The sequence below is a fragment of the Gymnoscopelus microlampas genome, assembly GCF_963454915.1.
Source record: "Gymnoscopelus microlampas genome assembly, chromosome: 12".
NCBI classification, from domain to species: domain Eukaryota; kingdom Metazoa; phylum Chordata; class Actinopteri; order Myctophiformes; family Myctophidae; genus Gymnoscopelus; species Gymnoscopelus microlampas.
In genome coordinates, this window is record NC_139949.1 from 38,165,021 (window position 1) to 38,187,272 (window position 22,252).

The following is a 22,252-nucleotide window of genomic DNA, read 5'->3' on the forward strand; positions in this document are numbered from 1 at the left end:
AGAGTGTCAACCAGAGACATTCACAATGGATAAGATAAAAAATAATAACAATAATAATAATAATAATGTTATTATTATTGTTATTATTATGGTCCCCACTGCTTTGGGGTATGTTTTGCCACAGTATTTGCCACAGTATTTGCACATGCGTGAAACCTATCCTCTGCATTTAACACATCCTAACTATTGGGGTAAGTGAGATGAATTAATTGCCCAGGAAGAAGTTGGGGGTTAAGCGTGTTGCTCACCGATACTTGGACCCATAGACCGGGGTCTGTATCCCAGGTGGCCTCTCTAGTCAATCAGCTATGGCTGGCAATATGGGCAGATGATGAGAGGCTCATCTCAAAGCCTCTGGGCTGCTATTTGGGCGAGTAGATTAACCCATTAATACCGGGGAAAGCATCGGTGTATTTTTAGATTTCTTTGGCTAAATCTTTGAATATACATTCTTAACTCAAATTTTAGCTTCTGGGGGTCCCTGGAACACAATATCTAGAAGTGTGTGTGTGTGTGTGTGTGTGTGTGTGTGTGTGTGTGTGTGTGTGTGTGTGTGTGTGTGTGTGTGTGTGTGTGTGTGTGTGTGTGTGTGATGAAAAAAGTTTGAGAACCACTGATATTATAGCAACATAATCTTGTTTAAAAAAAAAAAAAACTGTTTAGATTTAGAAGAAATTTGTAGAATCCCCAGAAGCAAAGATTTGAGTTAAAAATGTGCTTCAATGCTTTAAAACATATATATATTCAAAGATTTGCAAACATTTTCACGATACAAATAAATAAATATCTTAGAATCGTCTCATATAAGAATTGGGGTCCAAAAATAAACAAACTATCCCGGCGATATTTTCAGGGAGGTGGCTCTGTATCGTTTATAATAGTCAGTCACTCGTATTTGATACAGTCTGTTTCTGGCGGAAATGAAACTAATTTGGTGGAAGTAACATGAGCGTTTTCTCACCGGCAGTTGATGCTTCGTATCCATAAGAGTCAAACCGCCGGGATCATTTGTTTATTTTTGGAACACAGTTCTTATTTGACGCAATATTAAACACGTCTATGGGAATTCAGAATGGGTTGAAAAAAAACGTGCCCCAGGTAGGATGTGTAAATTACGTCAGACTTCGGTGGTCTATTGCAGGGTTTCTCAAAGCGGGTGCCGTGTCACCAGTCCAGGGGTGCCTCAGAATGTTTTGATAATAGTTGGAATTGATCCATATCACTTTTGGACCTACACCAAATCTCTTTGTCAAAAATAGCCGATCTACAAGCTCACAATGCATCGCAACGCAATCCGAATGTTCCACCCAGTGGTTAAACCTCAAGTATAAAATTATTTTCAATAGCCAGCACACCGAAGTCCTTCTGGTACACTGTACTTTTAATTCATATGCACGGACAACACAGCCCACACAGACGCGTTTCGGCGTCAAGCCTTCCTCAAGCCTTCCTCAGCGTGTAACACGCTGAGGAAGGCTTGACGCCGAAACGCGTCTGTGTGTGCTGTGTTGTCCATGCATATGAATTAAAAGTACCAGAAGGACTTCGGAGTGCTGGCTATAAAGCTAGAGCTAAAAAAATGAGCTAGAAAATGTGAAGAATTTACTGTGAATCTTTGTGAGCCGTGCACCCGCAAAACTGCACCATATACAGACTGAGAGTGCTCGTTGTTATTCTCTATTAGAATTATTTTCAACCTGCCCTAATGGAAATTGATATTCTCTCAAGTTTTCCTCATAACATACTGTATCTTGATTGATTGATTGAATTTTTTATTAGGCAAAAGAATGTAAAACAACACAGTTACATTTATAATACTTTTGTCTAAAAGGTCCGACCAAAAAAATCGTAGGCAGAAATATTTACATTTTTAAGTACCGTAATATGACATAAATGGAGGGTCCTATAAGTAAGTAAGTAACAATGTAATTCAGGGGTGCCATGGATGAAATAGTTATTTACAGGGGTGACCTGAGACAAAAAGGTTTGAGAACCACTGCTCCATAGTACTGTACATATACTTGTACAGTATGTGACCAAAGTCAAGCGCTTTGCTCCTCATGTAGGCCCAGCTTTTTTTTTTACAGATTATGCAAGCGCAGAATCTAAGCTTTAGAATTATGTCATATAAATTGAAATCTGAAAATATTTGAAGAAGTTTCAATTATTTAAACCTGAAATCTAGAAGCTGAGAAAAGGGCTCTAAAAGTGTGTGAAGTTACAACCCTGGCAGTCAGGTAATGGGCATGAACTAAAAATATCAGTAAACTATGCCTAAACCTATCCTTATTCCTAATCTTAACCTCAGTACTATACCTAATCCTAAACCTATTTCTACCCTTATCCTCAGTAAAACAAATAAAAGAATACGAGAACCGCTGGTCCACCTGAAAAATGGGGGCGAGGGTGTTTTGGGGCGAGTCCTCCGGTTACCCTGTGCCAGAGCCTTTCCCTGCGCACCACCGTCGCACAGTATAAACAAATTCATATATATTTTGGGCTTTACATCGATTCTCATTCAACCTTGATATGCAAAAGTAGATTTTGTTTTGTTTACGTTAATTATATATGTCATGACATATGTGGCCTTGTGCAAGGTTGATTACTTGCCTCTATAGTTGCCTCAGTGTCATCAGCTTTCACCAACTTTCACCACTGTATCCATTGCAGACATACAGTCACTGTGCTTGCATAATAACCACGACCCACATGTGTCCGGGTCCCTTTTTTCAATAATTGGGTCCGGCTTGGTTCAGATTCTATCACCTTAAAAATCCCGGTTCTGTTTATCAACACTCGAGCGAACCAACACCAGCGCTGATTAGGAGGAGACACAGCTGTGTCTTTCAGCTGTGTTGTGGCGTATCAAAAATAGCAGACAATACAAGCTCACAACGCGGCGTGTTGAGACATGCTGTGAGCTTGTAGCTCTGATATTTTCAACGCGCGACACCATCGTACAACGAATAGGCTAATCTACAACTGCAGCGCACAGCAGCAGCAGCAGAGCAGGCTGTCGGGAATTAAACCACACAGTCAGATCATGATAAAAACTTAAATTATTATGATTTTAATGGTTGTAGCCAACTACTTTATCCAAACAATATTAATAATAGGCTTAAATGATAAAATAGTCTAATAACAGCATTTTCCCAACCGGCCACAGTGGCCGGTGGTGTTTATAATTACCGGCCAATTAAACATCTTACCGGTCAATGGCCGGTAAATACCCGCTAACGGAATCCCTGCTCCTAACCCCATAACCCCTAACCAGTCCCGCACTAGACTGCCCTAGCGTGTCTGATATCTGGTCTAGAGGGGCGGGTTCAAAATCTCCGGAGAAAAAATCTGTGAGATCCCATTGGTTCACCGATCTGTCCGTCAGCCCCCGCCCCATGCCCCTCCTCCTCCCCAATGTGCAGCAATGAGAGCCCTGACGTCACAACATTTGGAGCGACGCCCACTGCACTCTGGTTGGTTGGGGAAATGAAACACTTCCTATTCCAGGAACGTCAACAAGCTGGTCCAGGCTCTTATTTTTGAGCAAAAATAAAAAATAAAAGCCTGGAGATCGAGGCTAGTCCCGCACTAGCTTAACTGTCCTCTGTCAGTCATCTGTCATTTCTGGAAACAAACTTGACAATGTATGACATACAATCTTTACAAGACAAACAACAACAATGTCCTCTTGTAGATAAAGTGAGGCTATCTCACATAGGCAAGCAAGCGCCTACATACTGAAGTCCCTCTGTCCTTGAATGAATGAAGGGCTATGTTTACTACTGGCCAGGGTGCAGACGCCTCGAGCGCTGATCTGCTTCCTACTGTAGCTTCCTGCATCATCAACACATACACTAAACCTATAATAGCCTGCTGTCAGCACAAGCCTGTGCTTCAGGTAAGTAGAGACCGGTGAAAGAGAGGACAGAAATACAGAAAGATACGGAGAGAGGCAGAGAATAGGGGATAGCGCTGAGTCTCTGGCTTCCAACACTTACAATTCAACGCAAGGTGACTTTTAAATTTGAAAGTGTCAATCTCGCCATACCTCCTCCACCCCGATAGTCCAAGCTGGTGATTCAGAGGACAGAAATACAGAAAGATATTGGGAGAGAGGTAGAGAATAGGGGAGAGCGTGGACTTTTCTGGCTTCCTTCTCTTAAAATTCAACTCAAGGTTGACTTTCAATCTGTCTATACCTCCTTTACCCCATACAGTCAGAGCAGCTGTTTCACTGTGGACAGTACTCTGACTGGGGGTATGCCTAGGCATCACCGTGAAATTGACGGGGGGGGGGGGGGGGGGGGGGAGAGCTGGCTGGAAATGTTAACGGGGGACTCGCTGTCAGGCATTAGAGCCCATGTGGTACGTACCCTAACCCAGGGGTTCTCAACCTTTTCAGGCCGCGACCCCCCCAAAATAATCATCTTTGAACTGGGGACCCCCTACCCTGACAAGCACTTGGGATTGTAAGTTGAAGCATTACATTTAGTTTGACTCGGTTCCACAGATAAATGTTGTGGAAAATAGCCGATCTCCAAGCTCACAACGGCTGGCATTGCGAGGCGTGGTGAGCTTGTAGATCAGCTATTATCATTCAACAATTTGGCAAATGTTTGCCCAGTTGTTATAGCATAGTTTGTTGCAGTAATGGCCTTTTTTCATTTCATTTCTTTTTTTAGGTATTAAAAAGGTCTGTAAAGTCCTTAAATTGTCACTTTACTGTCATCTGGAGACCCCCCCAAAATCATGTGGGGACCGACCCACAGGTTGAGAACCTAACCACTCGGCTATCCGGTCGTCCATGCGTGAAATTGACTTCTGAAGGGAGGGAAGGATCATCTGGATTAGAAAATGAGGAAAGTTTTGAAAAGGCAATGTAGTTAGAGGCGTTCAAATGGAGGAAGGTGGAAGAGAGGTGTACAAAGGATTAGGATGGGATATGGGGGAAATGGAGGAATGGAGGAAACCAGTTTGAAACCAGGGGGATGTAGGCTAACCAATGTCCTGCTGAGGCAAGCACTGTACTTCTAGAGTGAGTGGTTCCCAACGCACAGTACTGAAATAGCACTCCTCAGGGTCTCAAATGACATCTTGATGTGTGCAGACTCTGGGGAGTGTTCAGTCCGGTTGCTCCTGGACCTAAGTGCAGCCTTCGTCACTATAGATCACTCCATTCGGATCAGTAGGCTTGAGCAATGGGTGGGTCTATGTGGGACTGCGCTACAGTGGTTGGCCTCCTACCTGTCAAATAGGAGTGTTGCTGTGGCCATCGATGACCATGTCTCCACCTCTGCTCATTTGAAATGTGGCATGCCCCAAGATTAAATTCTTGGCCCTGTTCTATTTTCCCTTTATATGCTTCATCTCTGTGTTTTAATTAGTCGTTTTAATCAAGCGTCTTATCACTGTCGTGCGGATGACACCCAGCTGTATTTTGCTTTTACATTTTCAGACCATAAGCTGTGTTGGGGCTGATAACAGTCCCGGCAGGCTAAGCCTGGGAGATTTAAACTGTCTGACACGCATTAAAAATTACTTTCAAGTTCAGTGCACCAATTATTACAATTTACAATAAATAAATAATGTAATAAATATGTGCCAAGAATTCAAATAAATTAAACAGTGAGCAATAACCAATAATACAAATGCGGTCAACAAAATATAGCTCTCCCAGCTCACCCTGCCTCCATGGGCAAACCAACCAATAAAGGTGAGCAGGTGAGAGCCACCATTTATAGCCGCTGAGGCCACCCACAAAGGCACTCCCACCATCAAGGTGCCAATGAGGTGCCCCCATCAATAATCCAATCCAGTGCACAAATACAATCCTCATTTGGCTCCTACAAGCAGTCTATTTTATCTTCCATCAAGGACTGGATGTCACAAAAAATTCTCCAGTTAAACCTCGACAAGACTGAAGTCGTTATCATAGGATCTGACCATGTTGAAATACAGCAGTGTCAACTGCAAATTTCAGTAGGGTTTCAAATAACTTTGGAGTTCTATTTGATCAGCAAATGAACTTTGAACCACATGTGAAAAAAAGTAGTCCAAACGTGTTTCTTTCAATCAAGAAACATTGCCAAAATCAAGTCTTTTCTAACACCATAAGACCTGAAAAAACATATCCATGCTTTTATTTCCTCCCGTTTGGACTATTGTTTACCAACCTGAGTCACTCCTGCGGTGTCAACGCTCCGCGGACGCGACACCGAAGCAATGGCCGGCTACAGGCAGCTACAGGCAACGCGTCTGTGGATTAGTCTATACAACGCCTCCAGCTGGTGCAGAATGCGGAGGCTAGACTGTTAACCAATACTTATAGAAGGTCACATATCATACCTGTGTTTGCTGCATTACATTGGCTACCAATTGACAGTAGAATTGTTTTTTTAATGTAATTTAATCACCTATAAAGCTTTTCATGGGATGGCCCCAAATTACTTAACTGAACTACTGCACCCCAAGGTTAATATGAGATTACTTACAGTAGGTCTTCAGGCAAAGGCCTTCTCACTGTCCCTACAACCAGGCTGAAAACAAAAGGTGACCAAGCTTTAGAAGTGGTATAACATACTCTCTGGAATGACTTATCACTGTCCTGAAAAGTCAGTCGATGCCTTTAAAAAGCTGCTAAAAACTCATTTGTTTCGCAAACATTTTGGTTTGTAATATTGTGTAATCTAATGTATGTATTGTTGATTTCTATGTACTGTTTTGGTGCTCTGTTTGTAACTTCTTTTTTATTGTTGCTCTATTTCAATGTGATGTTCTTTATTTTAAGTTATACATTTTTCAAGGTTTTAAAGAAAAACATACCACAACAATCACATTGTTTTACACAAATGTTGTAATATTAATTATACGATAATTATCTATTTGCCAATTATGTGGGCGACCACAGTCCACCAGTGGCCACAGCTTGTGAATCGTTGTTGTAGAGTGAGTTGGTGCCTCCACAGCTGGTTTTGTTTCTCTTACTTTCCTCTTTTACAAGGAGGATAGAATGATCAATTCCATCCCTTGAAAGCTCCCAGCAGGGGCCCAATTCACATGGATTGAAGAGTAGTTTTGTTGTGCTGGCTGGAAGATGCATATCGACCACCTGCTTGGAGACTAAGGATAAATAAGGATAATTCCTTTAACAGGTCCGTTCATGAAAGTCCTTGCGGTCTAGTTTCCAATGAGGGCCTGTGAGCAATTAGGGGTTAAGAGTCTTGCTCAGGGACAACTTTCATTTCATTGACACATTTGCTGGCCTGGCCTGGCATCGTACCTGGGGCAACCAGGGTCTCTGGCTCCCTAGGCGGGCTCACTAACCACTCAGCTATGGCCACCCCCATAACTGGGGGCGGCAGGCGTGCGTCCAGTGTCTGTATTGGCAGCTACAACATATCTGTTGCTGTGTCGCTATTCAAGTGCTGGTCAACGTGCTGGTTATAATAATTAGTCTCCCCGGTCCAATTACAAGCAGGAATTGTGTGAAGAGAGAAGAGAGACACACACACACACACACACACACACACACACACACACACACACACACACACACACACACACACACACACACACACACACACACACACACACACACACACACACACACACACACACACACACACACACACACACACAGCTGAACTACATGTACTGTACGTGGTCAAAAGTTGCAAAGTCGCAATACTAACGTTATTTTGTTGGATTCATCCAACATCATATCCAATGTTGCTGGTCACCGTAAACTCATAATACTAATACTAATACTAATACTAATACTAATAAATGTATAATATTAACGTCAAATCAAGCGGCATGTTAAGGGGAAAATGATCACTTATCCTATTCTACAAACTCCAGGTAAGTTTCATTTTAATTTTTAAACAAAATGCTTTGATCTGAAACCATAGTTGAGAAAGAGACATCTAGGAGACCACATAGCAGTGGAAAAACATTTTCAGAAAGACAGATGAGTGTTTAACATTATTTGGGCACTGTTCACCATGGCTGTCTATAATGAGACTGCTGCTTGCTTCGGTGCTCAAGGGCTACTGTCAGCTGCACTACAACAGTGGTGTAAAGTAACTAAGTACATTTACTCAAGTACAGTTTTGAAGTACTTTTACTTTACTAGAGTATTTCCAATTTTCAATACTTTTACTTCTACTCCACTACATCTCAGAGGCAAATATTGTACTTTTACTCCACTACAATTATTTGAAAACGTTCTAGTTGATCAATTTGCGGAGAGAGAGCAACTGCACGTAGCAGGTAAACAGAACGGTCATTGAGGTGTGAGAGGCGAGCTCCAGCAGCCAGCACACAGACCAATACACAATGATTGCCATTGCCAACACAATGGGAACGGCTAGCGGTCGGCAGAGATCGCTAGATCAATCACTAAATAGTGACATTCTGACCAGTCTGACCCCCCCTCCGGTGCCTATGGGCAGAGTTCTTAACGATGTTCTGCAGTGCAGTGTGTCTGAATTTGTAGTCTACTGATATACGCCTGGTGACATCTAAATTCAATACATAGACTAAAAGTGGGTGGAATCAATTAGCATAATAAAGAAAAATGACTTTAGGTCGGTCCTTCAGGACAGTGATATGAATGCTTTCCAAAACAGTGGGCGTAGGGTTCGCAACTGTTCTAGGCCCTCGATTCAATTTAGATTTCCCCAGATGGTTCAGTAGGCAGAGATCTCTGACTCTCTGGCTGCACGAGGACCTTGTAAAGAGCATTTGAGTGGTTGGAAGTAAAAAAAAGCTTTATAAATGCAGTCCATTTACATAATGGTATGATAGTGTCTCTCTCAGCAGCAATAACCATGATCACACTGATACCTGGAGAAAATTTAGCTAATTGTTTTGGGAGCAAAGTGTGAGAAGATAATCACATGGGGATTTACTCAGGAACCCATCTTATTTGACTGTGCACCAGTCTCACAAATGAAACGGCGCAAATGCGTATGGATTTTCCTTTTCCTTTGTGGCGACACGTTAGGTCTTAAATGTAACGAAGTAACGCCGTTATTTTGGAAAAGGTAACTAATTAACCGAGTACTCTAATTGCAAAACGAACGTGTTAGGTTACTGCGTTACCCAAAATAGTATTGCGTTACAGTAACAGCGTTAATTTTAACACTGTTACCCCAAGCCACATAATATGCAGTGACATGAAAACTCAAACATTGCATCAACTGACCTCTTTCAGTGTTGGGAATCCCCAGATGGACTGTGGGTATGGAGGGATCGGTGACATCACTGTAGTATTAAAAAAAAAAACAGCAGCGTCTTTGCCCCAGGTGGCTTTCACCACAAGAACTGATGGAGAGAAGAGAAGAGAAGGATTTCAAATAACATTCTTCCTAATCCACGCAGAAAAATGATAATATACAGAACAACGTACTGAAGCCTGACTCATGGTCAGTAGTGTACAGTACATTTACTCAAGTAGTGTTAGCAGTGGTGTAGAGTAACTAAGTACATTTACTTAAGTACTGTACTTAAGTACAATTGTGAGGTATTTGTACTTTACTTGAGTATTTCTTTTGAGTAATACTTTTACTTCTACTCCACAAGACCTCAGAGGCAAATATTGTACTTTTACTCCACTACAATTATTTGAACACTTGAGTTACTAGTTACCTTATAGATTTATTATTACAGTATTATTACAAAACATACATTAAACACTTAGCCGATCTACAAGCTCACAATGCGTCGCGATGTGACTTGTTAGCTCTGCACAATGAGTACTTTTACTTTTGGTACTTTAAGTTCATTTTGATGCCAATACTTTTAAGTACATTTTGAATTCCGGACTTTTACTTTTACTCTACATTGCAGTATTGATGCTTTTACTTTAGTAAAACATTAGAGTACTTTTTACACCACTGAGTGTTAGTAAGTAAGTAGCCTTGCCAAGCCATGGGGTCATGAGCCTGTCTCCTGTTTCTGTAGCGTGAGGCCGCTTGAAGTATACATCCCCGGCCATCATGCACAAGTAGTCAAGTACAGTACACCCCCTGGACATGACGCCAATACAGTACATCGCAGCGACTTACCCCCCAATTCACCCCTTGATGCTGAGTGCCAAGCATGGAGGCATTGGGTCCCATTTTATAGTCTTTGGTACGATTCAACTATTGTACTTAAGTACAACTTTGAGGTACTTTTATTTAGTACTTAGTATTTGCATGCTGGTGAACTTCTACACTGCCATCATCGAGTCCATCGTCACCTTCGCCATCATCATCTGGTTCCCCGCTGCAGCGGCCAAGGACAAGGCCAAGCTGCAGCGGGTGATACGCTCGGCGGAGAGGGTGATTGGCTGCCCTTTGCCCCCCCTGGAGGCCCTGTTTAAAAGTAGGGCTTTGGGGAGGGCCAGGAAGATCATGGCTGACCCCGCACACCCAGGGCATGGTCTCTTTGCCCCGCTCCCCTCAGGCAGGAGGTTGCGGTCATTAAAGACTGTGAAGGCACGACACTCACACAGCTTTTTCCCCACGGCCATCCGGCTACTGAATGCTGCTGGTCCCCCCCCCCCCTGACCTGACTTCTGAACACTTGATCTTTTTGGCACTTTGGCACTTCTCTTATTTATTTGGATTTTGTTTGCACTATGATGTTGTTTGCACTGTCTTGTCCTGTCTTGCACTAGTCCTGTTGTAAATTGCACTCCTCTGTACCAAATCAAATTCCTAACATGTCCTCATGTAATGGCAATAAAGTCTTCTGATTCTGATTCTGATTCATAGTATAAGTATTTCCATTTCAATTTAATGTTATCCTATATCATAAGTCAGATCGGCGGGGCAAGGTAAGTGGTTCGGGCCATAAACCTCTAGTATTTAAAAGTAGCAGAAAAAAAAGGCCAAGCTGGCCTTCACAAGCTGGCACGGTGAAGGCCAGCTTGAAGGTCAGGGTTAAATGTCTGAAACGAAGCTCATTATGCAACACATTTCCCTCTGTCATTGAGTTGAATTTCAAGTAGGGCTCCAGACACTGCTAAATTGCAAACAGGATCATGGGTGACTCTTATTCTGATGATGTTTACCGTTTACAAAAAAGATAATAGGCCATAATGGCTGGTTGATTTCAACCCGGTTGGAAACAGAATTTTTTCATCATTATGCAGATTGCTGCGATTTGAAATTTCAGCTGTCTGGCTAAGTGGCCCTGAAGGGCCATCAGAGTAAGTGTAAGCAATTCTCTCCCTCTCTCTCTCTCTGCTGCAAAGGAGGAGAGGCGGGTGCTGCAAAGGGCCGTCTCCCCATTGGCTTAAACGGGGGGAAGTGTGAAGGACAGCCAGGACAGCCAATGACACTTAGGTGTCGCTTGGGTGTCGGACTATGTCTCAGTCTGTCTGTAGACCCGGCACTCTTTCAGAGCACCTGGTAATAACCCACACTCTAATGTTGTTTTGTTTAGTAAAGTGACTTCACTAATCGACTCACAAATCGAATTGAAATCAAATTGAAGATAAACTTACCTTGTTTGGACAAATGTTTGTTGTGTGAGAAAAGTTCAGATTGCCAAGTGTCTGAGCAAGCAACACTGCAGCTACAGGAAGGAAGAAGGGTTTGTGTTGTCAATGGGCTCTATGCACAGCAGTCATATTGGAAAGAAATCGGGCCTCTTCCTTACTTCCTTCACAGATGTTACTAATGTTACTACTAGTGAAGGCTCTGTTCCATTCTGGTCAAACAGAGTCAGTGGAGTCAGTCATTGGAACTACTCTGCTACACCAGTGGGTCTACATTTAAGTGGGGTCCAGGTACCCTCATGGTTCTTTGAGGGAGTTCCAAATGGCCCCTTACGGGTGTGTAACTCTGAGAGTTCCAGTTGTACATTCTCAGAGTTATGGGGGTCCTTAAATTATTATTATTTTTTTTTTACAACAACTGTGCCTCACTACATGGAACAGAGCCTTCATTAGAATCCTTGGTAAACACCTGTGAAGGAAGTAGGAAGCGGCCTAAATTCTTTCCAATATGGCTGCTGTGCATAGAGCAAAGCAGATTTGTGAATTGGGCTTGTATACATTTTCTGGCTTGTCTTATGGTTAGTTGCACTGTACGCAATTTAAAAATAAAAATGTTAACAGTAGTAGTGGTAGAAGTTAGAACACGCTTGTATGTGCACACACACACACACACACACACACACACACACACACACACAGATCAGAAGTGGAACTTTTAGGCCGTGTGGTGACCCACCAAAAAGTGCCTAGAAAATGAATTTCGTTCCCACGACTTGGAATTACTTTTTCAATGCATTTTTGCATAGACAATACCCTTGTGGACTTTGGGTTAGTCAGTCCCTCGATCGCGTATCCACCGCTACATCAGTAACCCGGGAGATGGCGTCATGGGAGAAGATCTACCACGCCGGCAATGGACTCAGCTGAACCGCTTGGGTACTCGGGTCGGTTGCTTCAGGTCAACTATGAAGAAGTGGGGCCTGGTAGACAGTGCAGCGTGTGAGTGTGGCAAGCCTGAGCAGACAGAGAGAGAGAAACGCAGACAGACAGACAGAAAAGGGGAATGAGCAAAGATGTTAGTTAATAATACACTACAATCAATCAATCAGTCAGTCAGTCACTCAATCAGTCAATCAAATATGTTATGTGTGCAGGAAAAGCTATTAATGAAATTCATCGCAACGTGCTTCAAAAAAAGAACTAGCTCAGCATGAGGCAGTGACACAGTTAAAGAGATGAGATAAAACAATGATAATTAACATACTGTAGATGTTATGAGATTAAATGAATAAACATAAGTGTCAATAAAAACTGGTAAGAGACTAAAGTTAAGTGGGACCTGGGTTTGAACCCTGCACATAAAAACATGCGTGGGTTTATGTGCAGAAGCACTGTATGGTGTACAGAGACAAGAAAGAGGGAGACACCATATCTCAGCCTTCAGCCCACACAATACAATGAAAAAAATAAATTGGACCTTAAGTTTTTCATATTTTTATTTGCACTGTCGTTGAAACAGAAAAGGAACTACAATGTGAAACATCAAATGCAAATAGGTGTAAAAGACTTCAAAAAACACTGTGCTGGACAGCCAGATGGTGTGACCGTAACGAATCCCAGACAAATATCTTAACATAAATCCCAAACACACACAGATGCTTGCCAAACCCCCCTGTAGCACATAGGATACATGACAAATACATTGCAAATAATAAACTTACAGTACTATTGACAAACTATTGACACCTGCGAAGGAGAAGGAGCACACACCAATCTAGAGAAGGTGCTGACCACGGAGGATACACAAAACTAAATAAAGAAGGAGGTAGCACAGCTCGTATCCACAATGCGAAAGCGGTTTTATTTTAAAGGATAAACCGCTACGACAAGAAATGTCCTCCTCAGGGTTTTGGAAAATGATAGTCCTTATTCAATCTGTGGAGGCCCCACTGGTACAATGATATAAGGTTGATATATTACATATTCACACAGTCTAGACAGCAAGGGTCTTCAACATTTTTCAGGCCAAGGACTCCCTATAGACGAATCCTCAAGTCGGTGCCGCTCCGCACCGCGACACCGCAGCTACAGGCAGCGCTCTGTGGATTCGTCTATTAGCTGAGAGAGATGAAGCCGATTAAACAGATAGCTTCATAGACTTGTTTGGCAGCACTATCATCAGTGTTTGTGTAAATTAATGTTTGTTTGTTTGTTTACACATGATCTTTTCTAATAATATATGTTGTATTCATAATGTGTATTTTCAGACATTTAACCACTTAAACTCTCTATAGTAAACTTGACCTGGCCAACACACGTCAGCTTGTAGATCGGCTATTTTTGGTGAATGTTCCCCCACGATCGGGATGTTAGGGTTCAAGTGGTTTATGTAAAAACAAAAAAAAGAGAAAAGTGCCTATCATGCACTTTTCTCCTATCCTATCAGTGCCTATCATGCAGATAGGAAGATTTGGCGGCCACCCTATAGTAACTATGAGGACCCCCTAGGGGTCCCGGACCCCCTGTTGAAGAACCACTGGTTCTCAGTATGGGTGGGGACCCCCAGGGGTCCTTGAGGGGGTTCCAGGAGGTCCCCAGCAAAATGTGGAACAGTTTAACCACTGAAGCCCTGTATTGTAATTTGTAATAAATGGCGAGAAAAATACTACAATTTCTACCATTTTGAGCATCAGCAAACAAAATGATAGTCCTTGGATTCCCTGACAGTGTGGGGAGAGAGTTCACTGATTTTGAAACATTTTAACTACACAAATCTTGTGTCTTAAATGTTTGAGAACCACTGGTTCAAGCGACATCAGGAAGCAAGCCCAAATAAGCAATTACACTTTGAAACAAGACCCCCAAAAACACAACTTGCAACAACCAAACTACAAGCAACTTTACAGAAAAAAATCCGGTACAGATAAAACAGCCAGCATGGCATTGGAGCAGTATTATTCATTAACCTTATTTCTGGAAGAACAGCACACTTTGATATTGTAATTGTGTATTAGAAATACATGTTCTTCTAACTCCACAGGTTGACAAACTAGACAAAGCTAATGTTCTGCACATATTGTTTTATGTAAAAACGTCCATAGACATTTTACCTGAAAATACCCGTTTGTTTACAATCATTCAAAAATTCTGATCTGGTCTATAGGTTTGGTGGCTGAGTTTTGGCCATGTTTGACCTGGTGAGTCTCTTAACCGCACAAACCCTATCGTCCCTATTCTGGGGGGGGGCGAACATTCGGCGTAAATAGCCAATCTACCAGCTTGTAGATTGGCTATTGTCAGCAGTAGAGGGGGAAAAAACTAGCGGACCAAGATTCCTGGGGCACTCCGGTTAATTTGAAAAACATTTTTGGCTGAATAAGTACCCAACCCTTTTACCTCGTTAAACATCTTGATTGGTCGTGATTGTCAACGTTATCCAACTCAACGGCAACACGTTATATAAAAATAAATACATGTATTTTTAACATATATGCAGCATAGCATGGCAGTTCTGTATAAGGTATAAATAGTAGCAACCACAGATTAAATGATTTGTTCATGTTCCGATTCATGACTCATATGAAATGTAAACTCAAAATGGATGGCATGCGATATCTAATGACTAATACTTGATTTAGATTTTGACATCTCATTATGTTTCAAAATATGTATATATATACAGTATATTAAAAAAAGGATGTATACATTTCAATATATATTTTTCAAACTCTGTTCTTTCCTACCCATTTGCTTCAAAATACATTTTTCATAATGTACAAAATATTATTATATAATATTATTTAAAAACATATGCCATGTAGGCCTATATTTTGGCTGGACCCGGGAGCCGGCGAACACGAGTCCATGCCGCTTACTGTCTGGCTGGGTAACTGACGCCCCGTCGCTGAAACACGCATTCATGAGCAATCGTCCCTTCAGGCTATGGCATGTAGTATATCCTCGGCAATCGTCCCTTCAGGCTATGGCATGTAGTAGGCTATATCCTCGACAACCGTCCCTCTGTGCATGGAGATGTGTTAGACAAAGTTGTGCACATGAATCATAATTCACCAACACATATCCCCACTGGCATGCATGCGTGTCCAGCTTAAAGAAAGTTACCTAATATTGTTTCACACTACAGACAGACAGATAAACATCAATAATGGACACAATTATGTATGACTCTTAAGAAGATTCACACGGTTCAGGTCTTGTTTGGCCCTTTCTAGGCTTTAGAACATAATGCCGTTTTCTCCCAATTATTGTCTCCGCCAGGCCAAAAGGCATATAAAGGGCCTGTTATAGCGCCACCTGGAGGCCGATTTGTGCAAAACCCATTTTTGGGTGGTGTAGCCGCCCCTATAAGTGGGGTTGGGACACCTCATTAGTACACCCTTCGCTGTACTGTGATTGGCTCATACATTAGTACACCCCTAGCTGTACTGTGATTGGCTGACTATTGGCTGACTCTATTCAGCACTGTGATTGGCTAGCGAGACACATGATGAAATTAATAACCTATAAATAGGACTATGCACTTAAAAAAAAAACACTTATTTTTTGAAGTGAGCTTCCATCACTGTGATGACCACTGTGATGACCACACCGCCCACTTCACACTGGGTGTGATTTTTTTTAAATTACTCCTACAGATTTTATCCAAACGTCATGCAAATCGGTACACAGTATCTCTATAGTCATGTGATCAACGCGGATCTGTCCGATTTCCCATATTCTATCCTCATTGGCTAAGGTTCGCTTCCAAAATTTGCAGGATTGGTCCGTTTTGAACAAAATGCCTCAAATCATGAACGCAGCTTGCGATTTCCGTGAAATTTCACAAACACATTCCCACTAGGCCAAGGAAGAAATGCCACCCTTTTTCACATGGGCCTGTTATAGCGCCACTAATCTGAGTTCCCAGAAGTTTTCGGCGGCTCTGCGAGGAACTTCTGGGCCAGAGCCCTGGGATTTGTGGGCGGGATGTCATTTACGCTCTGAATCTGAGCGGACACGCCTCTTACCGGTCTGGAGCTGTGCAACTCGTCTAAAAAGTCCGACGAGAGGCAAACAGCAGTACACTACAATGGCGGCCGCAATTTCTCAAGGGGAAATTGCTTCCCGTCGATCCTATGTAGATGCAACACCCACTGCATGTGGATCCCGCCCCTTTTCTTCATTGGCTGTTGATTTGAATCACAACGCAGTGGCCGCGCCCCCGCTGTCCAAACTCCGAGGCAATGCCTCCCAGACTATAGCGCCACCAGCAGGTCTAATTTAGCAAAACACATTTTTGGAACAAAATGCCTCAAATCATGAATGCAGTGTCTGATTGCCGTGAACGGCCTAAGAATACATGGCACCCTCTTCACATTGGCCTATTACAGCGCCACCAGGAGGCCGGAATAACATACCTGACCTGGCGGAGACCTGTGCTCCGAGGAGCACTTCTTCTAGTTCATTGTCATTTTGCCCTGTGTATACTGTGGTCCTATCTATCAACCAGTAGAGGTCGCTAGAGTATTAACAAAGGCACTGCCAGTTGTGTTTGTTGGAGCAGTGAGTACCCAGCGAAGCCAGAGGCACTGCTGCTGTCTCCATCCTATTCATGATCCAGATGGTTTTCTAAACTATCTAATTATACTGAAGTGCATGGCTAACATGCATTTAAAAATCACCTAATCAGAAGAACTATGCTGTTGATTTCGTTCTATACCCTCACATGTGTCCGGCTCAGTCCTCAACCCACCCGACCTCGCTCGATCTGTAATGCACAAGCTATTGGTATTCAGAAGAGGAGAGAGCTGGCTCAGCACGCCACGCTCTGACGATGTCGTTCTTGATTTGTTTGAGGGGGTGGGGAGGGGATGTCACATCTTCATAAGACCTCGATTAGGGATGAGGATTAAAGACGCAGTGCCATGATTTTGTAACTATTTCTGCTTGACTGAAGTCAACGTGTACTTGTGGTGCGAGGATACGCCGGCAAATGGGTTTAGCACAAACAGACTCGACTCCTGACGTATTTGGGCCATGTACAGCAACACACATTGATTTTGCACTGAATCTCAAAGTGCGATAGTAGTGATAATCTATGCAATCCACACATGTAAACAAGCAATTTGTTGGGGGTAATTTGTGAAGCACTTCAAATGAGACAGACGGGTAGAGAAATAAATGCTTTGGGAGATGGTGAGATGGGGTTGGTGTGCAGGTGGTGGTGCTTGGGTGCCAAGTGGGTGGTGACAAAGTCAAAGTCAGTATTTTTAATAAGCTGTTGGATGTGTCCACAGATATACAGCTTTTTAACACCGTAAATGTAGGCTACATAATGGAAGAAATAAAACACCAAGATTTTTAACAGTAATACGCAATGACCATGGTCTAGGACTGTGGCACGTGGACTTTGAGCTCGCTCTCTTTCGTACCTTATCGTATGTGATGCTAGGCTCACAAAACCATACTTAGTACTCTTGGTACTTCACTCATGGTTTAAGACACACCGCGGGCAAGGGCGGATTTTTAGACCCGTTTCAAATGGCTGCTGTAGGGTTACCAACAACCTGTCATCGATTCATTCCCAAAAATAAGGAACAAAAGGTGTCCCTTATCAGTTCAACAAGGGAAATCTCTTGGCCGAAAATAGCCGCTCTACAAGCTCAGTCTAGATCAGCTATTTTCGGCGAATGTTCCGCCCCAGAATACGGGGTTCAAGTGGTTAATAAACATAAAAAATAATCCTATTACTATTCCTAACACACAGATATTTGGCAGTTTAACCCTGTCGTAACTGCTTAACCTTGTAGTAACTCTGAGGACCCCCTAGGGGTCCCAGACCCCCTGTTCGGCCTACAACATTGCCGTTACACTGTACGTTCTTGTTGATTGTGATTAAGCACTTTGTACATGAGACTCTGGTATGAATGTCACACATTGTTACAGAGAACTCGCCGGCTTGCATATTATTTGCAAAACAGTATAATTTTTGTCAGCGTTGCTTTGCCAGATGAACCACCAGTACTGTGGACTTTCTGGAAACAGTCTGTTGAGACTGTATTTAATGCCGCTCGCAAACATGAAGGACAATAATAATAATAATAATAAATAAATAATACAATAAAAAATCCAAAAGGCACTAAGGCCACAGATACAGTGTGCGGTTTTAGCCGATCATGATTCACTGGTTACCGATATATATTTTTCCGATATAACTTGTAGAAACATTTTAACATTGTTTTAAAATGTTCGAGATATTGTCTATTTATTGTCTCAGTGTCCGTAGGAACCTACGCCACCCATACTGGAGGAGCTGCCCGATCATAAATGTACACACAGTTAAGTCGTCCCACCGCAGAAACGGTGAGTGGAAAGGTTTCTGCTGGAGTTCAAGCAGGCAGATCTGCTTTTGAATGTTCTGCCGATCTTTTAGAATCTGACGAGGTGTGCGATAGGGACATACGTAAAGTAAACCGTGACACGATGATGAGTTGATATGCAGAATCCGCTTTACTTGAAGAAGAGACCAATGTTTGGGGAAATAAATGCCTCCAGTGCTGCCCCCATGTGGCTCAGGTCCCGGGTTCATTTGAAATGGTGAAGGACCACTTCACCCATGTTCAACCTATGTTCATATAATTGGTCCTAACCAATGCTCATTATAAAATGGCACCATTTGTGTCTACTTGCTCCGTGTCTGCAGAGAAGGGCTGTGGACAGTTCAGAAGCCAGTAATCATCTGTCAGCACTACTGCCTTAAACATGTAATGTTGCTATTAGTACTGTTAGTAGGAGTAAACACAGAAGCACCCGGAAGGAAGTCGGACTGAAAAAGGGGGGGAGCCAAACCCAAGTCCCTGTTTAACATTAAAAAAAAGGAGGTTGTGCCCCCCAGAGGCAAAAACAAAGACAATTCTTTTTTTCTTTTTAACCGAATGGGTTCCCGGATTGTCCTACCAGTGACATCATCCATTGGGATCCCAAGCTACTAGAAACTACAGCCTTTCTCTTCGTGGAAAGTTAATTATGCAGAAATACAAGCCATCGTTCATGCAGTGACATCACCCTCCACGTCCGGCTTCCCTCCCCCGAACACGGGCCAATTGTGTTCGTATAGACGCTCGACAAAGAAGCCGGATTGCACAACGGTGGATTCGAACCCACAACCTCCTGACGCGGTGGCGTCAGGCACTTTACCACTGCACCATCCGAGCGCTGTAGGCGGGTTTCTGAACTGTCCACAGCCCTCCTCTGAGACACAGACCTACTAGACAAAAATAGTACCACCTTTTAACCCTTTCAGACCGAGAACGCATCTGTGTCATTTTTAGATTTCTTTGGCTATTCAAAAATAGCAGATATACAAGCTCATTTTTTTGAAAAATCGTGGAAATGTGTGCAAATCTTTGAATATCTATTTTTCCATAGCAAACATCTAACTCTATTACAACTTCTGGGGTGTCCCTGGAACAAAATATTTTGAGATGGGGGTCCGCGGCCGAAATTCATATCATTTTGGGGGTCCTTGACATGAAAAAGTTTGAAAACCAATGATTATAGCAACATCATTTTTTGCAATTTTTCAATAGCCCAAAGAAACCTAATAAATGACACAGATTCTTTCCCGGTCTGAAAAGGTTAATAAGCATTAGATATATGAACGTACATTGATAAAATGGGTAAAGTGGTGCGTTACATCCACCTTTGACTGCACAACGGGCTGGGTGGGGGTTCACCCCCTCCGTCAGCCATAGCAGGGGTCCGACTCGGTGAGGGACGCTTTGCCGCCGCAGATCGAATGCCTGCCGGAGGCTTTGCGCGACATCTCCACGAAGATGGTGTTGGAGGTGATGCTCTTGGTGCGGTTCTCCTTCTTGGAGGTGAGGTTCCTCTGCCAGCGACAGAGCAGCATCTCCACCTCCTCCCTGAAGAAGGTGGTGGTCAGGCTGTACAGGATGGGGTTCAGGGCACTGTTGATGGGCAGGATGAAGATCACCAGCCAGCTGGAGATGGTGCCTGCATGGCGGGAGAACGGGAAATGGTCACACTTTACTTGAGCAGGCAAATTCATACACTTAATTAACGCTTAATTAATGCTGAATTAAGTTTGAGCTCATACATTAATTCATCATGAATTTATCATGAACTCATCATTAATTCCTGGTCCTCATCATTAACTAGGTGAACTTAACCAAGTGTAATATATCATTGGTTAAGACAGCTGCGTGTCCGTCTTTGATGTAATAATCTATACTCACCGGGTATCTCCACTTCCAGCAGTGAGAGCACTTTGACCAGGAATATGGGTATCCAGCAGAGGGCGTCAGAGAAGACGATGAAGAAGAACCTGTTAGCTATAGCGACGTCTCTGTGCAGCCTGCTCCTCATGTCTGTGGCGTTCAGGGCCGTCTTATAGATGGAGATGAACATGCTGGAGTAGGACACCACGATCACCAGGAACGCGACCGTGTTGAGGCCTGCATTAGGACACACACACAAACATAAATAAGCTTTGATCATTTGGATACAGGTCCAGTGTTTATTTATGTATTTGTTTATTTGAAGCGGATCCCCATTTGCTGATGCCATGGCAATCAGCTAATCAGTCTTCATTAGTAAAAAATGTAAAACAGGAGTGGTCCCACACAACTTCCCTGTGGAATCCCACATGCTAACATACTACAAGAGGAAAGATAACTCCTCACCACGGTAGTCACAGATTGACTAAAACCATTAGCATTTAAGCTTATCAAGTAAAATATCATGATCAATGCAATGTTTGAGTCCTTAATCCCCCTCAACCAATCATCAGTCATTTGAATAGGTGTTCAGTGTGCAAGACTAGTGACCCTTTCTTTAAGCATGTTGATATTTGGTAGTCAGAATATTATAAATTGCCCACAAAAAGTTTGGAAACTTAACTTCGGTCGATTATTTCTCCCCTTTAATAATACCAATTGGTATTGTGTTTTATATCATTTTTATCGTTGATTAGTCACCTTTACAACAAGGTACAGCCCCCACCCCTGAATAATTTGCCAAAATCCCCCAATATGCTTCTGTTGGTAATCGCACACCTGTTACTGCCACACACCTCTTAGCAAGTGTGTGCTGGCAGGTCGCTCAAAACAAGAGTGATTACCAACAGAAGCATAGGGGGAATTCTTTTTTTTTTGAGGCACAACCCACACATTTGTGTTACTCATTCCACGATTGCACGATCCTTACAAGTTGTACCTCGTTGTAAAGGTGACTAATAGAAAATGATATAAAACACAATACCAATTGACCGAAGTGTGGGCAGAGAGTAAAATAATCCTAATAGGATTATACCTGAAAATGAATAATTCTCTCCATGACTTTACCAAGTGCAGGAAGAATACTTATAGCTCAACTATTTGGACCACAAGGTAAAGTTTGTCCTCTTTCCACAATCTAGGATACACCCAGATAGCAGACATCTGTTAAATATGTGGCTTGTTTATTTGTTATTTCTTTATTACAATATTCCTATAACACAATTATTTTATTATTATTAATTCTTATCAAGCATCCTAGGATGTCTTCAGGCCGGCGGCGCAGCCTTCTTAACACATTCACTGCCAGGCATTATTTAATTCATTCATCCGCTGCTGCCAGCGTTTTTTACCTTATCCCATTAAGACCGGGAACGCATTCTCTCTGTCATTTTTTATACATGGGGCCCACATGGGGCGCTCTGACGAAACTTTGGGATCATCCAAGGAGTCTCTGAGAAGGAGA

General features: G+C 42.6%; 1 protein-coding gene across 2 annotated transcripts in view; it reads right to left on the minus strand.

The window, feature by feature from the left end:
- Positions 1-12,350: 12,350 nt before the first annotated feature.
- Positions 12,351-22,252, minus strand: part of LOC311057063 (relaxin receptor 2-like) — a 158,499-nt gene continuing 148,597 nt past the window's right edge. For both annotated transcript variants that reach the window (XM_084073960.1, XM_084073959.1), the window contains exons 20-22: positions 20,749-20,967; positions 20,157-20,506; positions 12,351-12,505 (exon numbers count right to left, since the gene is read on the minus strand). In XM_084073960.1, the coding sequence (XP_083930086.1) occupies positions 20,235-20,506; positions 20,749-20,967 (491 nt within the window). In that variant the 3' untranslated portion in view covers positions 12,351-12,505; positions 20,157-20,234. The remainder of the gene's footprint in view (positions 12,506-20,156; positions 20,507-20,748; positions 20,968-22,252) is intronic.